Below are 18,446 nucleotides of genomic sequence, written 5' to 3'. Positions count from 1 at the left end.
TTTACAAGACATATTTGGGTGACTTCTATTACTTTCTGGAGCGCCCATTACCGGGATGCCCAGCTCAAAACTAAACCGTTGGCCACCCTTGGGGTTTGCGATGTCTTTGCAAAATGTTCAGTCTTTACTCCACGGTGTGATTTGTGTGTGCAGGCCTTCACTGGGGTCACAACTTAATGTAAGGAGTCTTACAACACCAGGTTATAGTCCAACAGTTTTATTTGAAATCACAAGCTTTCGGAGGCTTCCTCCTTCGTCAAGGAGGAAGCCTCCGAAAGCTTGTGATTTCAAATAAAACTGTTGGACTATAACCTGGTGTTGTAAGACTCCTTACATTTGTCCACCCCAGTCCATCACCGGCATCTCCACACCACGGTCACAACTTAAGATTGCCATTAAATCTGCTGTTGAGTGATTCTCCCCAGTCCTCACTTCTGCCTTGTTCGTTTCAGTTCTTCAAATTCAACATCTGCAGACCAATGAACACTTCATTTGCGCTGCAGTTGGCCGAACCCAGGATAATCTCTTGCCAGATCCAGTGGACCCAATATGTCCGTACATTTTAGAAATCACAAAGATGTGAAGTACACAGCCAGGTGTCCTGTGCATGGAAACACTGCAGTAGGTATATCCAAGCAGTGGTCTATAGGCTGCATGCGACTAGTGAGCCCTGGCTATCCAAGCTGTAAAGTCCAGGCAACTCAGCTCTACTTGTGCTTTTAATTTTTTATTTGCTGCCTTGTCCTGTTTGAAGTTTGGAGGTTGTTGCCTCATTGCTGAATATAGAAAGAAAGAGAGTGTGCATTTATATAGATCCTAAATCATAAATTGTATAAATTGTCAGGCAGAATGCCAAGATCATTTAGTATCTGTAACTTGAGGTGCATTCAGATTAATAGAATTGCAGATTTCAACCTCATATATGACACACAAAGACAAAAAAACTTGGATCCTCCTGAATTATAGTATGTTGTATAATTGCTGCACATACACCAGAACCTGTTGGTGATTCTGACCAACAGCTCATTCAAGTCAATGAGAGTCACCATCTATTGTATTGCTGTCACTCAATCCACCCATTTCCTATGATAGTCACTGAATTGCACCAGCATAGTGCATTTGGGCAGCAAAGGAGAATTGGGTAATATAGATTGGCACAGTTATTTATGACCACTTTGGAAGTTGTCTTCCATTTGATATAATTAAGTGGATTCGATATGCAGTCTCTGTTGATTTATTTTGGACAGCTAGATTAATTGTCAGGCTGGGATTCTGAGGCTGCAGAATGGGGCCAAGATCGGGCTGGAATGGGAGGCTGCGCACTGGGGCCAAAATGGGAGGCTGCGCAGTGGGGCCAGAACGGGAGGCTGCGCAGTGAGGCCAGAATCGAGCAGATACTGGAGGCTGCAGAGACTGGTAATATGGATTTATTAATCTATTTTTTTGCACATGGATTACTTGATTTGTGTTGAGGTTTGAAAGGGTGATTGCCTTGTCTTCTGTTATATCTCTTAGAATTGTAATCACTGAAGTTACCCAAAACTTGTCTCCAGCAAAGGAGTTTGCTATATTTATTTCTCGTATATAGATTGTAACTTTAAATGTGCTATAGTACATATAGTAATTACAGTTCTATTGTCAGTGACAATCATATTTAAAAACTCTGATTTCACTTATTCAGCAGTTGGTGGGTGCTAGGGTTTGTCATTTAAGATCCTTAATAAAATGGCCATTTTTAAATTACAGTCCATGGGACAGAGAAATTTACAGCACAGAAGGAGGCCACCCGAGCAATCCAAAACGAATCTCGCTACCCTGCTCTCCCCAAAGCTCATCGTGAGCAGAATAGACAGATTGCCCAATGGTGTTTGGGCAATTGTTGCTTGCGGTTGGATCACAAAATAAAGTAACTTATTTGATTATCCTAATTGCATATAATTGAAGGAAAGATTTGTTAAAGCCCCAGAAAGTGTCAAATAAAATAACATTACCTCAGTCTGAGAGGCTCCTGATGTTGATGTGTTGAGTGCGAGCTAGAAATACATTTCAGTCAGCACTTTCTTGAGCCATTTGTCTGACCCATTGACTACAGCTATACAGAGAATAGTGAGCAATGACTTGTTAGTAATTATCTGTGAATAATGGGGTTCTACGGGGGAAAAAGCCATCAACTGAATAAACTGGAGTTGTATATCACACTCGTTTGGGAATGGCAGCACTGGGTCACTGAGCAGAGGAGGCAGCAACATTGATGACGTAAGATAATGCAATCCTTATGCTCCAGATCCAGTCAGGCTTTTTGTTACCGTTTTGTTGCTTATTCCCTTGTCACAATTTGCAGTAAAGTAAATACAGTGAATACTGTTGATGGCAAAACTGAATTTCTCACATTTATATTCACCTGTCCAAGTATGTACATTTGTCAAAGTAATGGACAAATAAAAGATGCTGTTTCACAAAGCTGACTCTGCAGGGCAGCTTAAAGAAATGTGTGCGCATTGGGTAGAATCAAAGTATAAGAATGTAAGGAGCTGCCGGGGGTTAGTTTTGCAGCCATGTTGGATTCTTACCATTGTAGTGTATTTTCTCCACTCACTTGTTACACATTTAACCGACATTGTAGAACCCATTCCTGAAGCAGCTGTTTCACATGGTTCGGTGTGGGGGGGCGGCTCTACCTTCTCCGGTTGCTGGTTACAGGGCAACGCCTTTGCAGTTTTACTGCCACAAACGGTGACGGTTTGACTGCAGAAGGACCATTTAGGCCCATGTTGGTGCTGCTGCTTTGCTGGCCAGAACAGTGCGGTGGAGCACTTCATCTGCTTCAGGCTCCAGCCCAAGGTGACGTTGGATTGCTCTGAAACTGGCTACTCTGGAGGTGCATGCTGTGCCAGGTGGCAGAAATGGTACTTTGTTTACTTTGTGACTTTGCTTTGGAGATGAACTTGGTGGCAAGTCAGAAATGTAAACATGCTGTAAATCACTACGCAGCTGATTTTTTAACAAAACCTTCACTAAGGATTTTCCAGCTTACGAAGGTCAGCGCTATTAGTTGCACACCAGGCCTGACCTCACGAACTGACCGAGATGCAGTTTGTGCTACTATTGATGAATTGTGCTTTCCTGGGATATCAACTTGCATAAATAATTCTTATTTGCAACTTTGCATCCTCAACCCAAAAAGAAGGGTGAAAAGTGCCAAATACGGAAGCCAATTTGTGCACAAAAAGTTCCACAAACAGCCATGCTGGCACTGTTGCATGTTTTGTTGCCACTTCTCAAGTGTACAAACAGTTCTGCTAGGTTGGGAGTAAAGTTCCAGTCTTGCTCTTCTCTTTGCATCCCATTCCATAATATTCTTTTTCCTTTCTCTCCCCAAACCCAAATCCTTGAGCTCGCTCACCTACATTGACTCCCTGTCCGGCAATGCCTCGATTTTAAAATTCTCATCCTTGTTTTCAAATCCCTCCATGGTCTCGCCCGCCTGATCTCAGGGAACCTCCTCCAGCCCTATAACCCTCCGAGATCTCGACATTCCTCCAATTCTGGCCTCTTGCACATCCTCGATTTTAATGGCTCCACCATTGGCGGCTGTGCTTTCTGCTGCCTAGGTCCTAAGCTCTGGAATTCCATCCCTTAACCTCTCCGCCTCTCTACTTCTCTCTCCTCCTTTAAGATGCTACTTAAAACCTACCTCTTTGACCAAGCTTTTGGTCACCTGTCCTAATATGTGCTAATCTCCTTATGTGGCTCTGTGTCAAATTTTGTTTGATAATGCTCTCGTGGAAGCCTTGGGACGATTTACTACATTAGTGCACAAAGTGCAGAAAGAAATTGCACTGCTACAAGAAAGAAAAAAACAGCTGATTGCTGAGCTTGATCAAGATGAAAAGGATCAGCTGAATGCTACACACCTAGCCCAGGAATACCAGCAGCTCTCTGAAGAGAATCAGTCTCTGACTTCCTACCATTTACAGTGTAGAGAAATGCAAGTTGTTGTTGATGTGGTGACTTCTGCAGAAATACAGGCAGCCGCCAGTACTTCATTTCTACACATGTAAGCCCAAACAGATTTTTGTCTATTTGACCCGTGGGTGGATAGTATTATAGCAGGTACAGCACAGGAGGGGGCCATTCGGCCCGTCGTGGCTGTGCTGGCTCTTTGAACGAGCTATCCATTTAGTCCCATCCCCCTGCTCTTTCCCCATAGACCTGTGAATTTTTCCCCTTCAAAGTTACTATTGAATTTGCTTCCACCTTTCAGGCAGAGCATTCCAGATCATTACAACTCGCTGTGTTAAAAAAAAAATGCTTGCTCATGTTGCCTCTGACTCTTTAGTATGTGTCCTCTGGTTACTGACCCTTCTGCCACTGGCAACAATTTCTTCTTATTTACTCTGTCAAAACCATTCATGATTTTGAACACCTCTATCAAATCTACCCATAACCTTCTCTGTTCTAAGGAGAACATCCCCAGCTTCTCCAGTCTCTCCACATAACTGAAGTCCCTCATCCCTGGTACCATTCTAGTAAATCTCTTCTGCACCCTCTCTAAGGCCTTCACATGCTTCCTAAAGTGATGCCCAGAATTGGACACAATACTCCAGCTGAGGCCTAATTAGTGTTTTATAAAGGTTTAACATAACTTCCTTACTTTTGTACTCAATGCCTCTATTATTAAAGCTCAGGATCCCATTTAACAGCCTTCTCAACTTGTTCTGCCACCTTCAAAGATTCTCTGTTCCTGCACCCCCTTTAAAATTGTACCATTTAGTTTATATTGCCTCTCCTCATTCTTCCTACCAAAATGCATCACTTCATACTTCCCTGCATTAAATTTCAAATTTTCTCACTACAAATATTTGAAACTTTAATGGATGGAAATATGCATTTTGTAATATTTTAATGCATACATAGTCCAGGTGCCTAGTATTTCTCTCCAGATTGGTTTACAGTGCAGTACCGATGACATTTACCATATTGTCTGGTATTTTTAAAGAAAGAACGTGCATTAATACACCACCATGTCCTCAAGACAGCCCAAAGCACTTCACAGCCAATGAAGTACTTGTTAAGTGTAGTCACCATTTTAATTTAGGGAAACATGGCAGCCAATTTGCACACAGTAAGGTCCCACAGACAGCAATAAGATAAATGACCAAATTTTTTTTTAAGTGATGTTATTTGAGAGATAAACATAGGCCAGGACACCAGGAGAACTCCTTCGCTCTTCTTTGAATAGTGCTATGGGAACCTTTACATCCACCCAAGGGGGCAGATAGGGCCTCGATTTAACATCTCATTTGAAAGACAGCATGTTAAGCAGTGCAGCACTCCCTTATTAAAGTGTCAGCCTAAATTATGAGCTCAATTCTCTGAAGTAGGGTATGAATTCACAGCCTCTGACTCAAAGGCAAGAGTGCAACTGCTGAGCCAAGGCTGATGGGATTTGGTCTATACCCACATTCAAATAAATGCATCTTATCTAGGTATCATAATTAAGCTGTGTGAAATACCTAGAATTTGAAGAAAAATCAACAAACTATATGCTCTATAAAACTGAATTTTTGCAAATAATTAAAAATAGCTTAAATGCTAAAATTGGTATCACTTTCTAGTCTATATTCTAAATTATTTACCAATCTTTTTAAGGAACATTAGACAGAAAACCTTTTCTCATGAATCAATTAGCTTTTAGTTGTCAGCAATCTTCAATTGAATATATGTTTTTCTAAATATTTAAGTGTACCAGCTTGCCTGCCTTCAATAATCTTAAATATGGCATGAAATTTGCATACCTTTGTCTCACATTAAAAATGTTGTGGTGACATTTGAGAATTTAACTTGTGTATATATATCAAATAATATGTAACTGGAGAATGGGTCAGTACTAAATAAAATACTCCGAGATATAGTGAATTTTCAATGATCAGCTACAGATTCATTATCAGAGTTGTAGGATGTAGGTTTGTATCTGCAGTTGTCCAGAGGCTGAATTTCTTGATCAAGATCAAAAGAGCAGGTTCCCCTCTCCCTTGCCTTTATCTTTTTCTCCTCTCCCCTCTCCCATCCCTTTCCCCTTTTCTTCCCCCTCCCCCTCTTCCTTGGGATAGAGGTCTCATAGGCAATTCCAGTCCTGTCCTCATTTTGCCACACACTCAATTGCGTTTTTCTCTTTTTTTCACACTGTTGTGCGCTCTCGGGCCCCACACCCTCGTGTGGGCGCTCTCAGGCCCCATGCTTTCTTTTTCCTTCCTTCCCTCCCTCCCTCCTCCCCTCCCTCCCTCCTCCCCTCCCTCCCTCCTCCCCTCTCCCCTCCCTCCCTCCTCCCTATCTGCCCTCCCTCCTTTAATTCCTCCCCTTATTCTCTTTCACCCCCCACTCCCTCCACTTTGTTTCTCTCCCTCCTTCTCTTTCCCTTCCCCCCCCCCCACCAAGAACTGGTCACCATACAGTAATCAAGAGAAGAAATCTTCGCCGATTTTATTCTCTTTCATCCCCCCCCCCTCCTTCTACCCCCATCCAGCTATATTGACACTTTAGGCCACTACTCCCGAACAGTTCCCCTGACTCTGAACGGCTACCAGCGATCAAGAAGTTCTAATTACTGATGTGCATTGCATTGGAAAACCGTATGCAAAATAAATGTTCCTCCTTCATTAACTTAACAGAACTAGTTCTACAAAAAGGTATTTTGGCTTCAGTTCCAGCCATTTATTAAGCATGCATTTATTGCAAGTGGAGCTGACTGGAGCATGCTGGCCACAATCTCAGTTTTAAGATGATTAGTGATGTCCTTGCCAAGCACATTTAAAATATTGCAATTGGTTACTCGGTAATGTTGCCTGTGGGTTTAAGGATGAGCAGCATCAGAGTGGCCTCAATGGTGAAATGTTGTTGTGGGGAGACACAGTTCTTCACCGGAAGGAGCAGAATCACAGTGGGGTTACAGTTAAAAGCTAAGAAGAGTAGGCGGCTGGCTGACTTCCCTTGGAACGGGGAGAGGGAAGAGGAGAGACAAATTTCTTAGCCAAAAAGGGGGGGGGAAAAAATGAAAACCACAAATGTTTCAGAATTTAAATTTTGGGGCCCAGTTTAAAAACTGATTTGCCATGAGTCTCTCTCGACTTTCTGGAGGCTATTTAATGGTCATGAAATTATTTTCCACATGAGTATGGAGAAAAACTAAAAGTATATTTCTACAAAAAAAACTCCATCATATGGCAGGTTGTTCTGGTCATCTCTGTAACAAGAGTAACAACCGGACTTTTTGAAGTAGAAGTTTGTTAACTTTCCTGCTAAATGACATTTCTTGCACTTATTCCAGTCTCTGCTTCTTGCTGTCTGCCCAGCAATGTAAATTATATAATCCCCGACTCCAACCACCACTGTGCTCAGCTCAAGAAGAGATGATGATGTTAGCCATGTTAAATTCTGCGTGGGTCCAAGACTGCAAGCAGAATGACCGCGGCTCCTCGGACATTTACAGAGATGGTAACCTCCACCACTGACACTGCTTCACGTGTTCACGAGAAACAGCTGAATGATCTTCACTCATCCGTCCTATGTACCGCCTTTTATGGAAAGCAGCTAAAGCACGAACGCACTGATAGAATAATGTCAAATCAGCCTGGTTGAGATTAAACTCATGAGTGAGACACTGGTGAATAGAACATCGTGAATAGACATTCTCTATTTCTGGTGGTAAACTTAATGCTTTGCTTTCTTCTTTTATTTGGTGGTGTGTGTAAGTGGTGTGTTAAACCTCTTGCCTTGATGATCCCATTTTCCCCTCCATTGCATTGTGATCTTGCCTGTGCCGTTTGAAGGAAATTGGCAAGTGGAGGCCCCTCGTTTCCCGAGGAGGGAAAATTGCCAGGGTGGTCTTGCATACCTCCTAGTGACCAGGTCGATAGCAGTGTTTCACCAAGACTTGGGCGCAGGTTACTTGCTCCTCATCTGTAGTGGGGAGCAATGAAGAATATGGGGAAAGTTAGCATAAGAGCTCCCGTGATGGCTGGGTTGGTGAATTCACCGTGTAGCTGAGGCATATCGACCAGAGTGTCAAATAACTCTGTTAAGGGAAGAAAACCAGTTTCCTGAAAAAGAATTGTGGAAGTGCGTTCATTTGTGGTGTGCAATTTTGTTAGCAGGTTGCGAATTATGGGAAAAAGGGCCATTTTATTTGGCATTGAGGTATTTCACCTCTGAGACGGCCCCCTGTGTATTTCCCGGCCTGAGCTGACTTACCTGATGTCAGTCGGTGTAACAGTAAGAGCATTGGCCTCTTTTTCTTCCAGGTCCCTTGTACCACGCATAATTCATTATCCAACAAGGTGGCCAGGGGATGTGGTCCCAGGCCGCTATGAATGCTGCTTTGTAACTGACTCCCAGGATAGATGCATGAATTGACTGGGATGATTCTCAAAACGACTCTCCCCACAATCAAAAGCAAAATACTCCGGATGTTGGAAATCTGAAATAAAAACAGAAAATGCTGGAGAAGCTCAGCAAGTGAGGCAGCATCTGTGGAAAAAGAAAGAGTTAAGGTTTCAGGTCAAAGACCTTTCGTCAGAACCCCACAATTCTTGGCCTCCAAATACTCTGTGGCCAATGTGCCTGTATACAATCTGCTGCAGTGTGGTCCATGTCAGCAAGGGCTTTTAAAAGTAATCCTTGGCACGATTTTGAACTGCCAGGGTGGTCTTGCATACCTCCTAGTGACCAGGTCGATAGCAGTGTTTTCACCACGACTTGGGCGCAGGTTACTTGCTCCTCATCTGCAGTGGGGAGCAATGAAGAATTAGGGGAAAGTTAGCATAAGAGCTCCCGTGATGGCTGGGTTACTGTCCAGCTCTGGGAGCCATTTTGGAGAATATATAACATACTTTTCTTTGCCCTTTGAGGCTGCAGTAAAAGTAGTCTTTGTGTTAACTGTGTTTCTACCACAGTGCTGTGCTTGTATGAATGTCAAAGCTGACTTCAAACAATTGTTCGTTGCAGAGCCACCTGGCGAACGCTCCCCCCGGCGGAGGAGTATATCAGGCCCAGGATCATCCGAGAAAGCGAATGGAATGGAGGACTCCACATCTCCGTTCAAGGTGGTGTATTAATTAATAAAGTGAAAACATTTAATTCTGAATCCATTTTTTTTCCTCCATACACGCAATGGTGCACGTTTAGATTTTAACTAGTACCTCAAATTTTTGAAGCTTTAAAGATATATGCTGTAATTTGAGTAATATTTTAGTAATAACACCAACAATTCACCACGTGAAAAACTTTTTTTTTTTAAATGCAATTTGAATAACAGCCCTGCTACCTATCCCCACAAGGCTGCTGCTTTTATTCGCAGAGGCTAAGCAAACTCTACTGTTGTTTCGAGATCATTTCTCACTCCAGCTGACCTGAAGACAGGGTGGATAGACTCCTGATTGGCCCCCTCGTGACATCGTTTGCTAATTGTAAACTATAAGGGGATTAAAAAAAAGGATCTTGCGGACTGAGTACTCAAAAATTACCCTAAAAGTGCAGTTCTCAAAACGTGCCATTAATGGAGGTGGAAAATTAAAACAACATATTGAACTAATCAAAAAGTAATATAGTCAGACATGGGTTCACTTCTGACCCTCCATGTCAGGAGTTCCTTATCGTAGACTGTTTCTGGGAGAAGCATGGAATGGAACTGATGTCAGCATAACTATAAACATTGGTCCACAAATCACTCCCGAAATAACGGAGGAGCTCAACAGCGCTCTTTGGTTTTAATGGCGAATTGAAGGAGCAAGTTCTCACATTCGCACATGCGCAGTGAAACGCGGAAATCTGGAACTTGCTCCTGGTGGTTCGCCGGTGATATGACAGCTTCGAATTAAAGGGCCATCGCAAACTGCAATCAGGGAAATCATTGAAAAAGCACCAACTTGCTTATCTGCTCAGCTGGAAAGTAACTAATTGCGCCACCATATGGGTGTGCTTAAAAATACCAGGTCTAAAGTAAGTCTCAATGACTGCCAAACAACTAAAAATTAACTTTTAAAAATGTGGAGTCTCATTACTCCGTATTTTAATAGTTTTTGGTTTTTTACTTTTTCCTTCTGTCTCTTTAATTATTTCTTTGGCTTTTTATAAAAAAAATTAAAATTTTTATTTACAGTGACATACAGAATCCTAACTTTAGTTAGTTTTGCTTGAGCAATGCAGCCTGAATCTGTGGGCTTGACTTCTCTTCCTGACAGATTTTGTGGGTGTGTTTTCTCCTCACACGTTTTTCCAGCCATGCGACAACTTACGCTGCTCAGAAGCTGGGTTGATAGCGCTTTTTTTTTTAAGTTCACATTCAAGCAATTTGAAGACACAGAGCACGCATTAAGTAAATTTGTTAATTTAATGCGCAGGAGCATCAGTGAGTGCTTGATGTAAGACTGATGCTGGTTAACAATTCATTCTCTAGATCTCCTTTTGATACAGCACTGTTGCCTTTTCAAATTCTCCTCAATAATGCATCTATCTACCTGAACTCACTGTCCGCCTCCAAGAATCCTTGCCTGAGTTCTGGCATTTGCTTTGCCGGTGACCAAAATTCATGGAAAAATGTCCTAACCATTAATAATCAATGTTTTACATCCGATCATAGAATTAAGAAGGCAAATTGATTTCTGTCTTAAAAATCATACACTTCGTGTCCAGTTGATAATTTTAGGAATTTCTAGACACACGGTTCGAAAAACCAAGCTATCCAGTCCAAAACAGCGCAAGAGACAGCCCCCTTTGGCACTATACTGCGTTCTCTTCAGTCAAACAAACTTAAGTGTGACTTTGTAGACCCAAGAAATATTGGCGGACTATTTTAATATTGGAGCTGCCCCCCCGAGTCCAAACCTGTCTTCAGGCATCCACACTAACACCCCAGGCTCTGCCATGTGCCCCCATAATTGAATAGCCGATCATCTAGGCTCACACATGAAGATTGGTCACTTGGCAAGATGGAAGATTGCAGTGGGCACTTTTGAAGCAGTAGACCCAGCATGAATCATTGACTTCTGCAGAGGGAGAATTGGGGGAGATTACTCCGTAAACTTCCAGTGTTTGGTAATGTTGAGCATGGGATGCAGCGCTGAGAGGGCGAAATGCATCTGAGAAACAGGGATGCCACCAAATAGTTTAATAGTTAACTTTCCATTCTAATTTTCTACTGTTACCCTTGGATGTAAAGATGCTTGCCGAGTCCAGTTGCATGGGCACTTCCAGTGCTGCAAGTGTCCGTACTTCATCTGCGAACCTGAACGAAGAGTGCTGTCAGAATAAGTGAAGAGTCCATCACAGCCGAGCCCAGCTTCAGCTGATATCCATAATGAACGCATTTACCAGTGGTGTCATTGGATAAGCAATAAACAGCCAGAACTCTGGCCCATCGAGCCCGTGCCGGTCCTTTGTAAGAGCAATCCAGTTAGTCCCATTATCCTGCTCTTTCCCCGTAGCCCTGCAAATTTTTCCCCTTCAAGTATTTATCCAATTCCTTTTTGAAAGACACGATTGAATCTGCTTCCACCACTCTTTCAGGCAGCGCTTTCCAGATCATAACTACTCGCTGCATAAAAAAATTTTCCTCATGTCGCCTTTGGTTCTTTTGCCAATCACCTTAAATCTGTGTCCTCTGGTTCTCATCCAATCCGCCAATGGGAACAGTTTCTCTTTATTTACTTTATCTAAACCCTTAGTGATTTTGAACACTTCCATCAAATCTCCTCGTAACCTTCTCTGCTCTAAGGAGAGCAACCCAGCTTCTCCAGTCTATCCATGTAACTGAAGTCTCTCATCCCTGGAACCATTCTAGTAAATCTTTTCTGCACCCTTTCGAGGGCCTTCACATCCTTCCTAAAGTGCGGTGCCCAGAATTGGACACAATACTCCAGTTGTGGCTGATCCGGTGTTTTATAAAGGTTCAACATAACTTCCTTGCTTTTGTACTCTAAGCCTCTATTTATAAAGCCCAGGATCTCGTATGCTTTTTTAATTCTCAATCTGTCCTGCCACCTTCAAAGATTTGTGCACATATACCCCCAGGTCTCTCTGTTCCTGCATCCCCTTTAGAATTGTACCATGTAGTTTATATTACCTCTCCTCATTCTTCCTGCCAAAATGTATCACTTCACACTTCTCTGCGTTAAATTTCATCTGTCCACCCATTCCACCAGTCTCTGTGTCCTCTTGAAGTCTATTACTATCCTCCTCACTGTTTATTACACTTCCAAGTTTTGTGTCATCTGCAAATTTTGAAATTTGCTCCGTACACCCAAGTTCAAGTCATTAATATATATCAAAAAAAGCAGTAGTCCCAGTATCGACCCCTGGGGAACACCACTGCATACCTTCCTCCAGTCCGAAAAACAACCATTCACCACTACTCTCTGTCTATTGGGCTCTTCCTAATCTGGCTGGTGTCATGTTTGGAAGCTGCATTATAGAGCCACCTTGTAGAGTAATGGTTTTGAAAAATATAGTGGACCCCCCACATCTAACATACCTGGTTGTGATGTATAAGGAGCAATTTGAAATTCTCTGATTTACACACAGTGCAAGTCTATGGTATAAATTTTTCTTATATAACTAATGAATTACCGATTGAGAGTGTTATACACGAGTGGTATTGCCATGCAATTTCAGAAAATTAGACTCTTGTCCCAATGAAAAGTCCCTGATCGATCGACACTTACTCAATTTACTGGTGGTTTCTCCTCCTACGTCACCTAAACCACCCAATGAGCCAGATAACTCATCCCATGTTCCTGTATTGCAGGTGCTGTATGAAGCAGTTGTATTCCATTAAAAATCTTTGGAAAAGCATAGTGAGTTCATGGAAATCTCAGCAACTGAAACAACAGTTTGCCTCCCAAACACAGTGCAGTTCATTGTACGTGAGGCACTTAGAGATGTTTCTGAGACATGTGATGAGTGGCAGTTATAAATGCAACTTTTTCTTTCAACTGAATGAGAGGGTGCCTGGACCCCAACATTATACCATCATCCCTATCTTTAGAAGAACACAGATTTAATATTGGAAGTGCAGCATCTTCATAGAATCATACAGCACAGAAGGAAGCCATTTGTCCCATTGTGTCTGTGCCGGCTCTTTGGAAGAGCTAGCCAATAAGTACCACTCCCCTGTTCTTTCAACTTGGTCCTGCAAATTTCTCCATTTCAAATATATGTCCAATCCCCTTTTGAATGTTACTGTTGAATCTGCTTCCCTTTCAGGCATTGCATTCCAGATCATAACAACTCGTGGCATAAAACAATTTCTCTTCATTTCCCTCTGGATTTTTTGCCAATTATCTTAAATCTGTGTCCTCTGGTTACTGACCCTATATATATATTATGGAAATTCACATATATTGTTTGTTACACTTTGATGTAGATTTCGGTGTCGTTTCAAAACACATTGATCATACTCCCAATCGCCAGCAAAACTTCCTCAACAACAGAAAGTTTATTTTAATTAACTTTGAGATGTACCTAGCAGCCATTAGTCTTTAACTAATGTCAGGATATTACATCAATTAGATCTTGTGCCCTTCAAGGGAGAGGTCAGATGACACGCAATTGGCCCTGAGCATAATTATCTATTGTGCGTTACATGGTATAACACGCCTGACCTTATAAAATAATACATCCTCTGACTTACAGTGAGCTACGAAATGGAAGATCCAGTGGTTTAATCATATATTTTAACATTTAATCATTTTAGTGATGGCGAGAAACAATCAATAGATACAGGTATCTAAATTCTGAATTATTTTCTGGAGTTTTAGAATTAATGTTTTCTAATTTGTGGAAAGTCAACTTCTAATTCGCCATGAACCTACATATAATGTGATTATGTGTGGTAAATCTATTTTTGTTATTATGCAGAATATTGTTGTTGAAATGTTTACTGGTTTACAAGTCATATCTGAATTGTTTACTTACAAGTGCTAATTACTGTTGAATGGAAATTGCTTAGACGTAGTTTACAGAATACAGCTCTCACAAACACTGTTATTATATGTATGTGTAATTATGCGTCTGAACAGATACACTTTCTGTTCATTAATTACTGTAACAATTGCTATGAACCAATTGCAATTAATGGTGTGTGGCATCTTCGCATTAAGAGAATTGAAGTTCATTGTTTTACATATTTAAATTTCAGTCATTCATTCAAGTACAGAATCCTTCTTTGAGTGTTGTGGGGAATTCTGGCTGCCAGGACTGTATCCAGGGGATGCCATTGTCTCTGGTTTGCCCTGTGCATGTTGGGCAGTTCACAGTGATGTCATGACTCCCTGTACCTTCTCAATTGCAAAAGAAAAGTGTGGATATAATATGAAGAATACTTCAGGGTCATGCCCTGCAATGGCCTTGTTGAGTGTTTTCTTTTGAAAATATGGACTGAGTGCTTTCCCCATGTCTTAAGTGGGTAAAGGCACCATCTGATGGGTGGTAAGCTTTACAAACCGGGAGGTCCCAGATTTGACCACCCATCTGTGGTCTATTAGCTAATCTCAGCTGGGATAATGGTACGGGTGTTATAATATCCTCAGCACGGTTTAGTTCAGAAGTTGGGGGTCAGCTGTGATTTCCCCCCCCCCCCCACCGATTACAGCTGAATAGCCTGCCAACTTCTCTTCAAGCTCAGTCGTTAAGAATGGGTGAGTTTGTGGAGGATTGTTATTGACGATGGAATTGTACCCTAGTAGGACTTGGCATCCTTAGGGGAGGAAGGGAGAAAATCAGTGTTGGGGGGTGGTCCAAAATGTAGCCAATTAAAGTACTGATTTCCTGACCATGGCAGCCATGTTCTTGGCATTCAAGGGTATGTGTTGAAATATGACTTGTCTCAGCCTGGTTCTTCTCCCAGCTCATAATGGCTATTGGAGGCTATGGCTGGGCAACAAAATCATATCATTGGAATGTGACTAAGAGGAAACAGTCCCTAATTGGTCTTGGGATATGCCTATTGACAGCAATTAGACCTTGTGACCTTAACGGAACAGGCTTAGTAAAACACAACTTCACACCAACAGCATTAGATTGTGCACTACATAGATTCATATAGCACAGGAGACCATTCAGCTCATCATGCCTTTGCCGGCTCTTGGAAAGAGCTATTATATTATAAGACCATAAGAGGTAGGAGCAGGAGTGGGCCATTCGGCCCCTCGAGCCTGCTCCGTCATTTAATGAGAAAATGGCTGATCTGATTTTTACCTCAACTCCACTTTCCCGCCCTTTCCCCCAACTCCACTTTCCCGCCCTTTCCCCATATCCTTTGACTCCCTTGCTGATCAAAAATTTGTCTAACTCAGCCTTGAATGTATTCAATGAGTCAGCCTCTACAGCTTTTTGGGGTAAAGAATTCCAAAGATTCACGACCCTCAGAGAAGAAATTTCTCCTAATTTCCGTCTTAAACAGGCGACCCTTATTCTGAGACGATTCCCCCTAGTTTTAGATTCCCTCATGAGGGGTAACATCCCCTCAGCATCTACCCAACTGAGTCCCCTCAGAATCTTGTATGTTTCAATAAGGTTTCCTCTCATTCTTCTAAACTCCAATGAGTATAGACCCAACCTATTCAATCTTTCCTCATAAGGCAACCCTTCCATACCCGGGATCAACCTAGTGAACCTTCTCTGAATTGCCTCCAATGCAAGTATGTCCTTCCTTAAATAAGGGCACCAGAACTGTACGCAGTACTCCAGGTGTGGTCTCACCAGCACCCTGTACAGTTGTAGCATGATTTCCCTGCTTTTATACTCCATCCCCCTAGAAATAAAGGCCAATATTCCACTTGCCTTCCGGATTACCTGCTGCACCTGTATGTTGATTTTTTGTGTTTAATGTACGAGGACACCCAGATCCCTCTGTACTGCAGCATTTTGTAGTATTTCTCCATTCAAATAATATTTTGCTTTTTTATTTTTCCTCCCAAAGTGGATGACTTCACATTTTCCCACATTATATTCCATTTGCCAAATTTTTGCCCATTCGCTTAACCTGTCAATATCTCTTTGCAGACACTTTGTGTCCTCATCACAACTTGCTTTTCCACCTATCTTTGTATCATCAGCAAATTTGGCCACAAGATACTCTGTTCCTTCAATCAGGTCATTGATATATATTGTAAATAGTTGAGGCCCCAGCACTGATCCCTGCGGCACCCCACTAGTTACAGATTGCCATTTTGAAAATGACCCTTTTATCCCGACCATTTGTTTTCTGTTAGTTAGCCAATCCTCTATCCATGCCAGTATATTACCCCAACACCATGAGCTCTTATCTTGTGCAGTAATCTTTTATGTGGCACCTTATCGAATGCCTTTTGGAAATCCAAATACACTGCATCCATTGGTTCCCCTTTATCCACCCTTCCCATTACTTCCTCAAAGAACTCTAATAAATTTGTCAGACATGATTTCCCCTTCATAAAACCATGTTGACTCTCCTTGATTGTATTAGGAGTCTCCAAATGTCCTGCTACTACTTCCTTAATAATGAATTCTAGCATTTTCCCAAGGACAGATGTTAGGCTAACTGGTCTATAGTTACCTGCTTTCTGTCTCACTCCCTTCTTGAATAGGGGTGTTACGTTTGCGGTTTTCCAATTCGCTGGGACCTCTCCAGAATCTAGTGAATTCTGGAAGATTACAACCAATGCATGCACTATCTCTGTAGGCACTTCCTTTAAGACCCTCGTATGCAAGCCATCAGGTCCAGGGGATTTGTCAGCCTTTAGACCCATTAGTTTAGTACTAGTACTTTTTGTCTAGTGATAGTGATTGTTTTTAGTTCCTTCCTCCCCTTTGCCCCTTGATTTTCTACTATTATTGGTATGTTATTAGTGACTTCAACTGTGAAGACAGATACAAAATATCTTTTCAATTCCTTTGCCATTTCCTTGTTTTCCATTATTATTTCCCCAGTCTCGTCCTCTAAGGGACCAGTGTTTACTTTAGCTACCCTCTTCCTTTTTATATACTTGTAGAAGCTTTTACTGTCAGTTTTTATATTTCTTGCTAGTTTACTCTCATAATTTATTTTCTCCCTCTTTATTAATCTTTTAGTCATCCATTGCTGGTTTTTTAAAGTTTTCCCAATCTTTGGGCTTACCAGTAATCTTTGCCATGTTGTATGCTTTTTCTTTTAACCTGATACCATCCTTGACTTCCTTAGTTAGCCCATCCTTGACTTCCTTAGTTAGCCCATCCTTGACTTCCTTAGTTAGCCCTTTTTGTGGAGTCTTTCCACCTCACAGGATTTTTGAGTCATAAAATATCTTTTTAAATGTTTGCCACTGCTTATCCACCATCATACCATCTAATCTGTTTACCCAGTCCACTTTAGCCAATTCTGCCCTCATTCCTTTATAATTGCCCTTATTTAAGTTTAATACAGTAGTTTCAGACCCAAGATCCTCACTCTCAAACTGGATGCTGAAATTCTATCATGTTATGATCACTGCTTCCCAAGAGATCCTTTACTTTGAGATCATTAATTAATCCTGTTTCGTTACCCATTACCAGATCCAAAATTGCTTGTTCCCTGGTTGGTTCCCTGATTTATTGGTCTCAAACAGTCCCTATGAGCTCCTCCTCAGCGCTATTTTTGCCAATTTGATTTGTCCAATCTATGTGAAAGTTCAAATCGCCCATGATTATTGCATTACCTTTTTTACAAGCCCCCCTTATTTCCTGATTTATATTTTGCCCTGTTAGGGGGCCTCTCGATACTACTCCCACCAGTGATTTCTTACCTCCACCCAAATTGATTTGACACTTTGATCTTCTGAGCCAAGATCATTTCTCACTATTATACCAATTTCATCCTTTATTAACAGAGCTACCCCACCACCTTTACCTTTTTTCCTATCCTTCCGAAATGTTAAATAACCCTGAATATTTAGCTCCCAACCTTGGTCACCTTGCAACCACGTCTCTGTAATGGCCATGAGATCATACCCATTTGTTTCTATTTGTGCCGTCAATTCATCTATCTTATTACGAATGCTGCACGCATTCAGATAAAGAACCTTTAATTTTGTCTTTTTACCATTCTTTCATACCCCGGCCCCATTTGCTAGTGCACTCTTATGTTTGTACGCTCTGTCCCTTCCTGACATACTCTGTTTATCATTACCACCATCACTTTCCTGTACTACTTCCTTGTCTTTTCTCTATCAATATAAACTTTGCCCCACCTGAGCCCTTCCCCCCCCTCCCAATTTAGTTTAAAGCCTTCTCTACCGCCCTAGTTATTTGGTTTGCCAGAACACTGGTCCCAGCATGGTTCAGATGAAGCCCGTCCCAACGGAACAGCTCCCTCTTTCCTCAGTACTGGTGCCAGTGCCCCATGAATCGAAACCCACTTCTCCCACACCAATCTTTGAGCCATGCATTCATCTCTCTGA

General features: G+C 41.9%; 1 protein-coding gene across 8 annotated transcripts in view; it reads left to right on the top strand.

Annotated features, from left to right (window-relative positions):
• Positions 1-18,446, top strand: part of rasal2 (RAS protein activator like 2) — a 323,907-nt gene that overhangs the window by 206,288 nt on the left and 99,173 nt on the right. For all 8 annotated transcript variants that reach the window (XM_067990763.1, XM_067990764.1, XM_067990760.1 and 5 more), the window contains one exon: positions 9,004-9,101. In XM_067990763.1, the coding sequence (XP_067846864.1) occupies positions 9,004-9,101 (98 nt within the window). The remainder of the gene's footprint in view (positions 1-9,003; positions 9,102-18,446) is intronic.

This window comes from Heptranchias perlo, chromosome 9 (assembly GCF_035084215.1).
Source record: "Heptranchias perlo isolate sHepPer1 chromosome 9, sHepPer1.hap1, whole genome shotgun sequence".
NCBI lineage: Eukaryota > Metazoa > Chordata > Chondrichthyes > Hexanchiformes > Hexanchidae > Heptranchias > Heptranchias perlo.
This window is presented reverse-complemented; position numbering and strand designations above follow the sequence as displayed.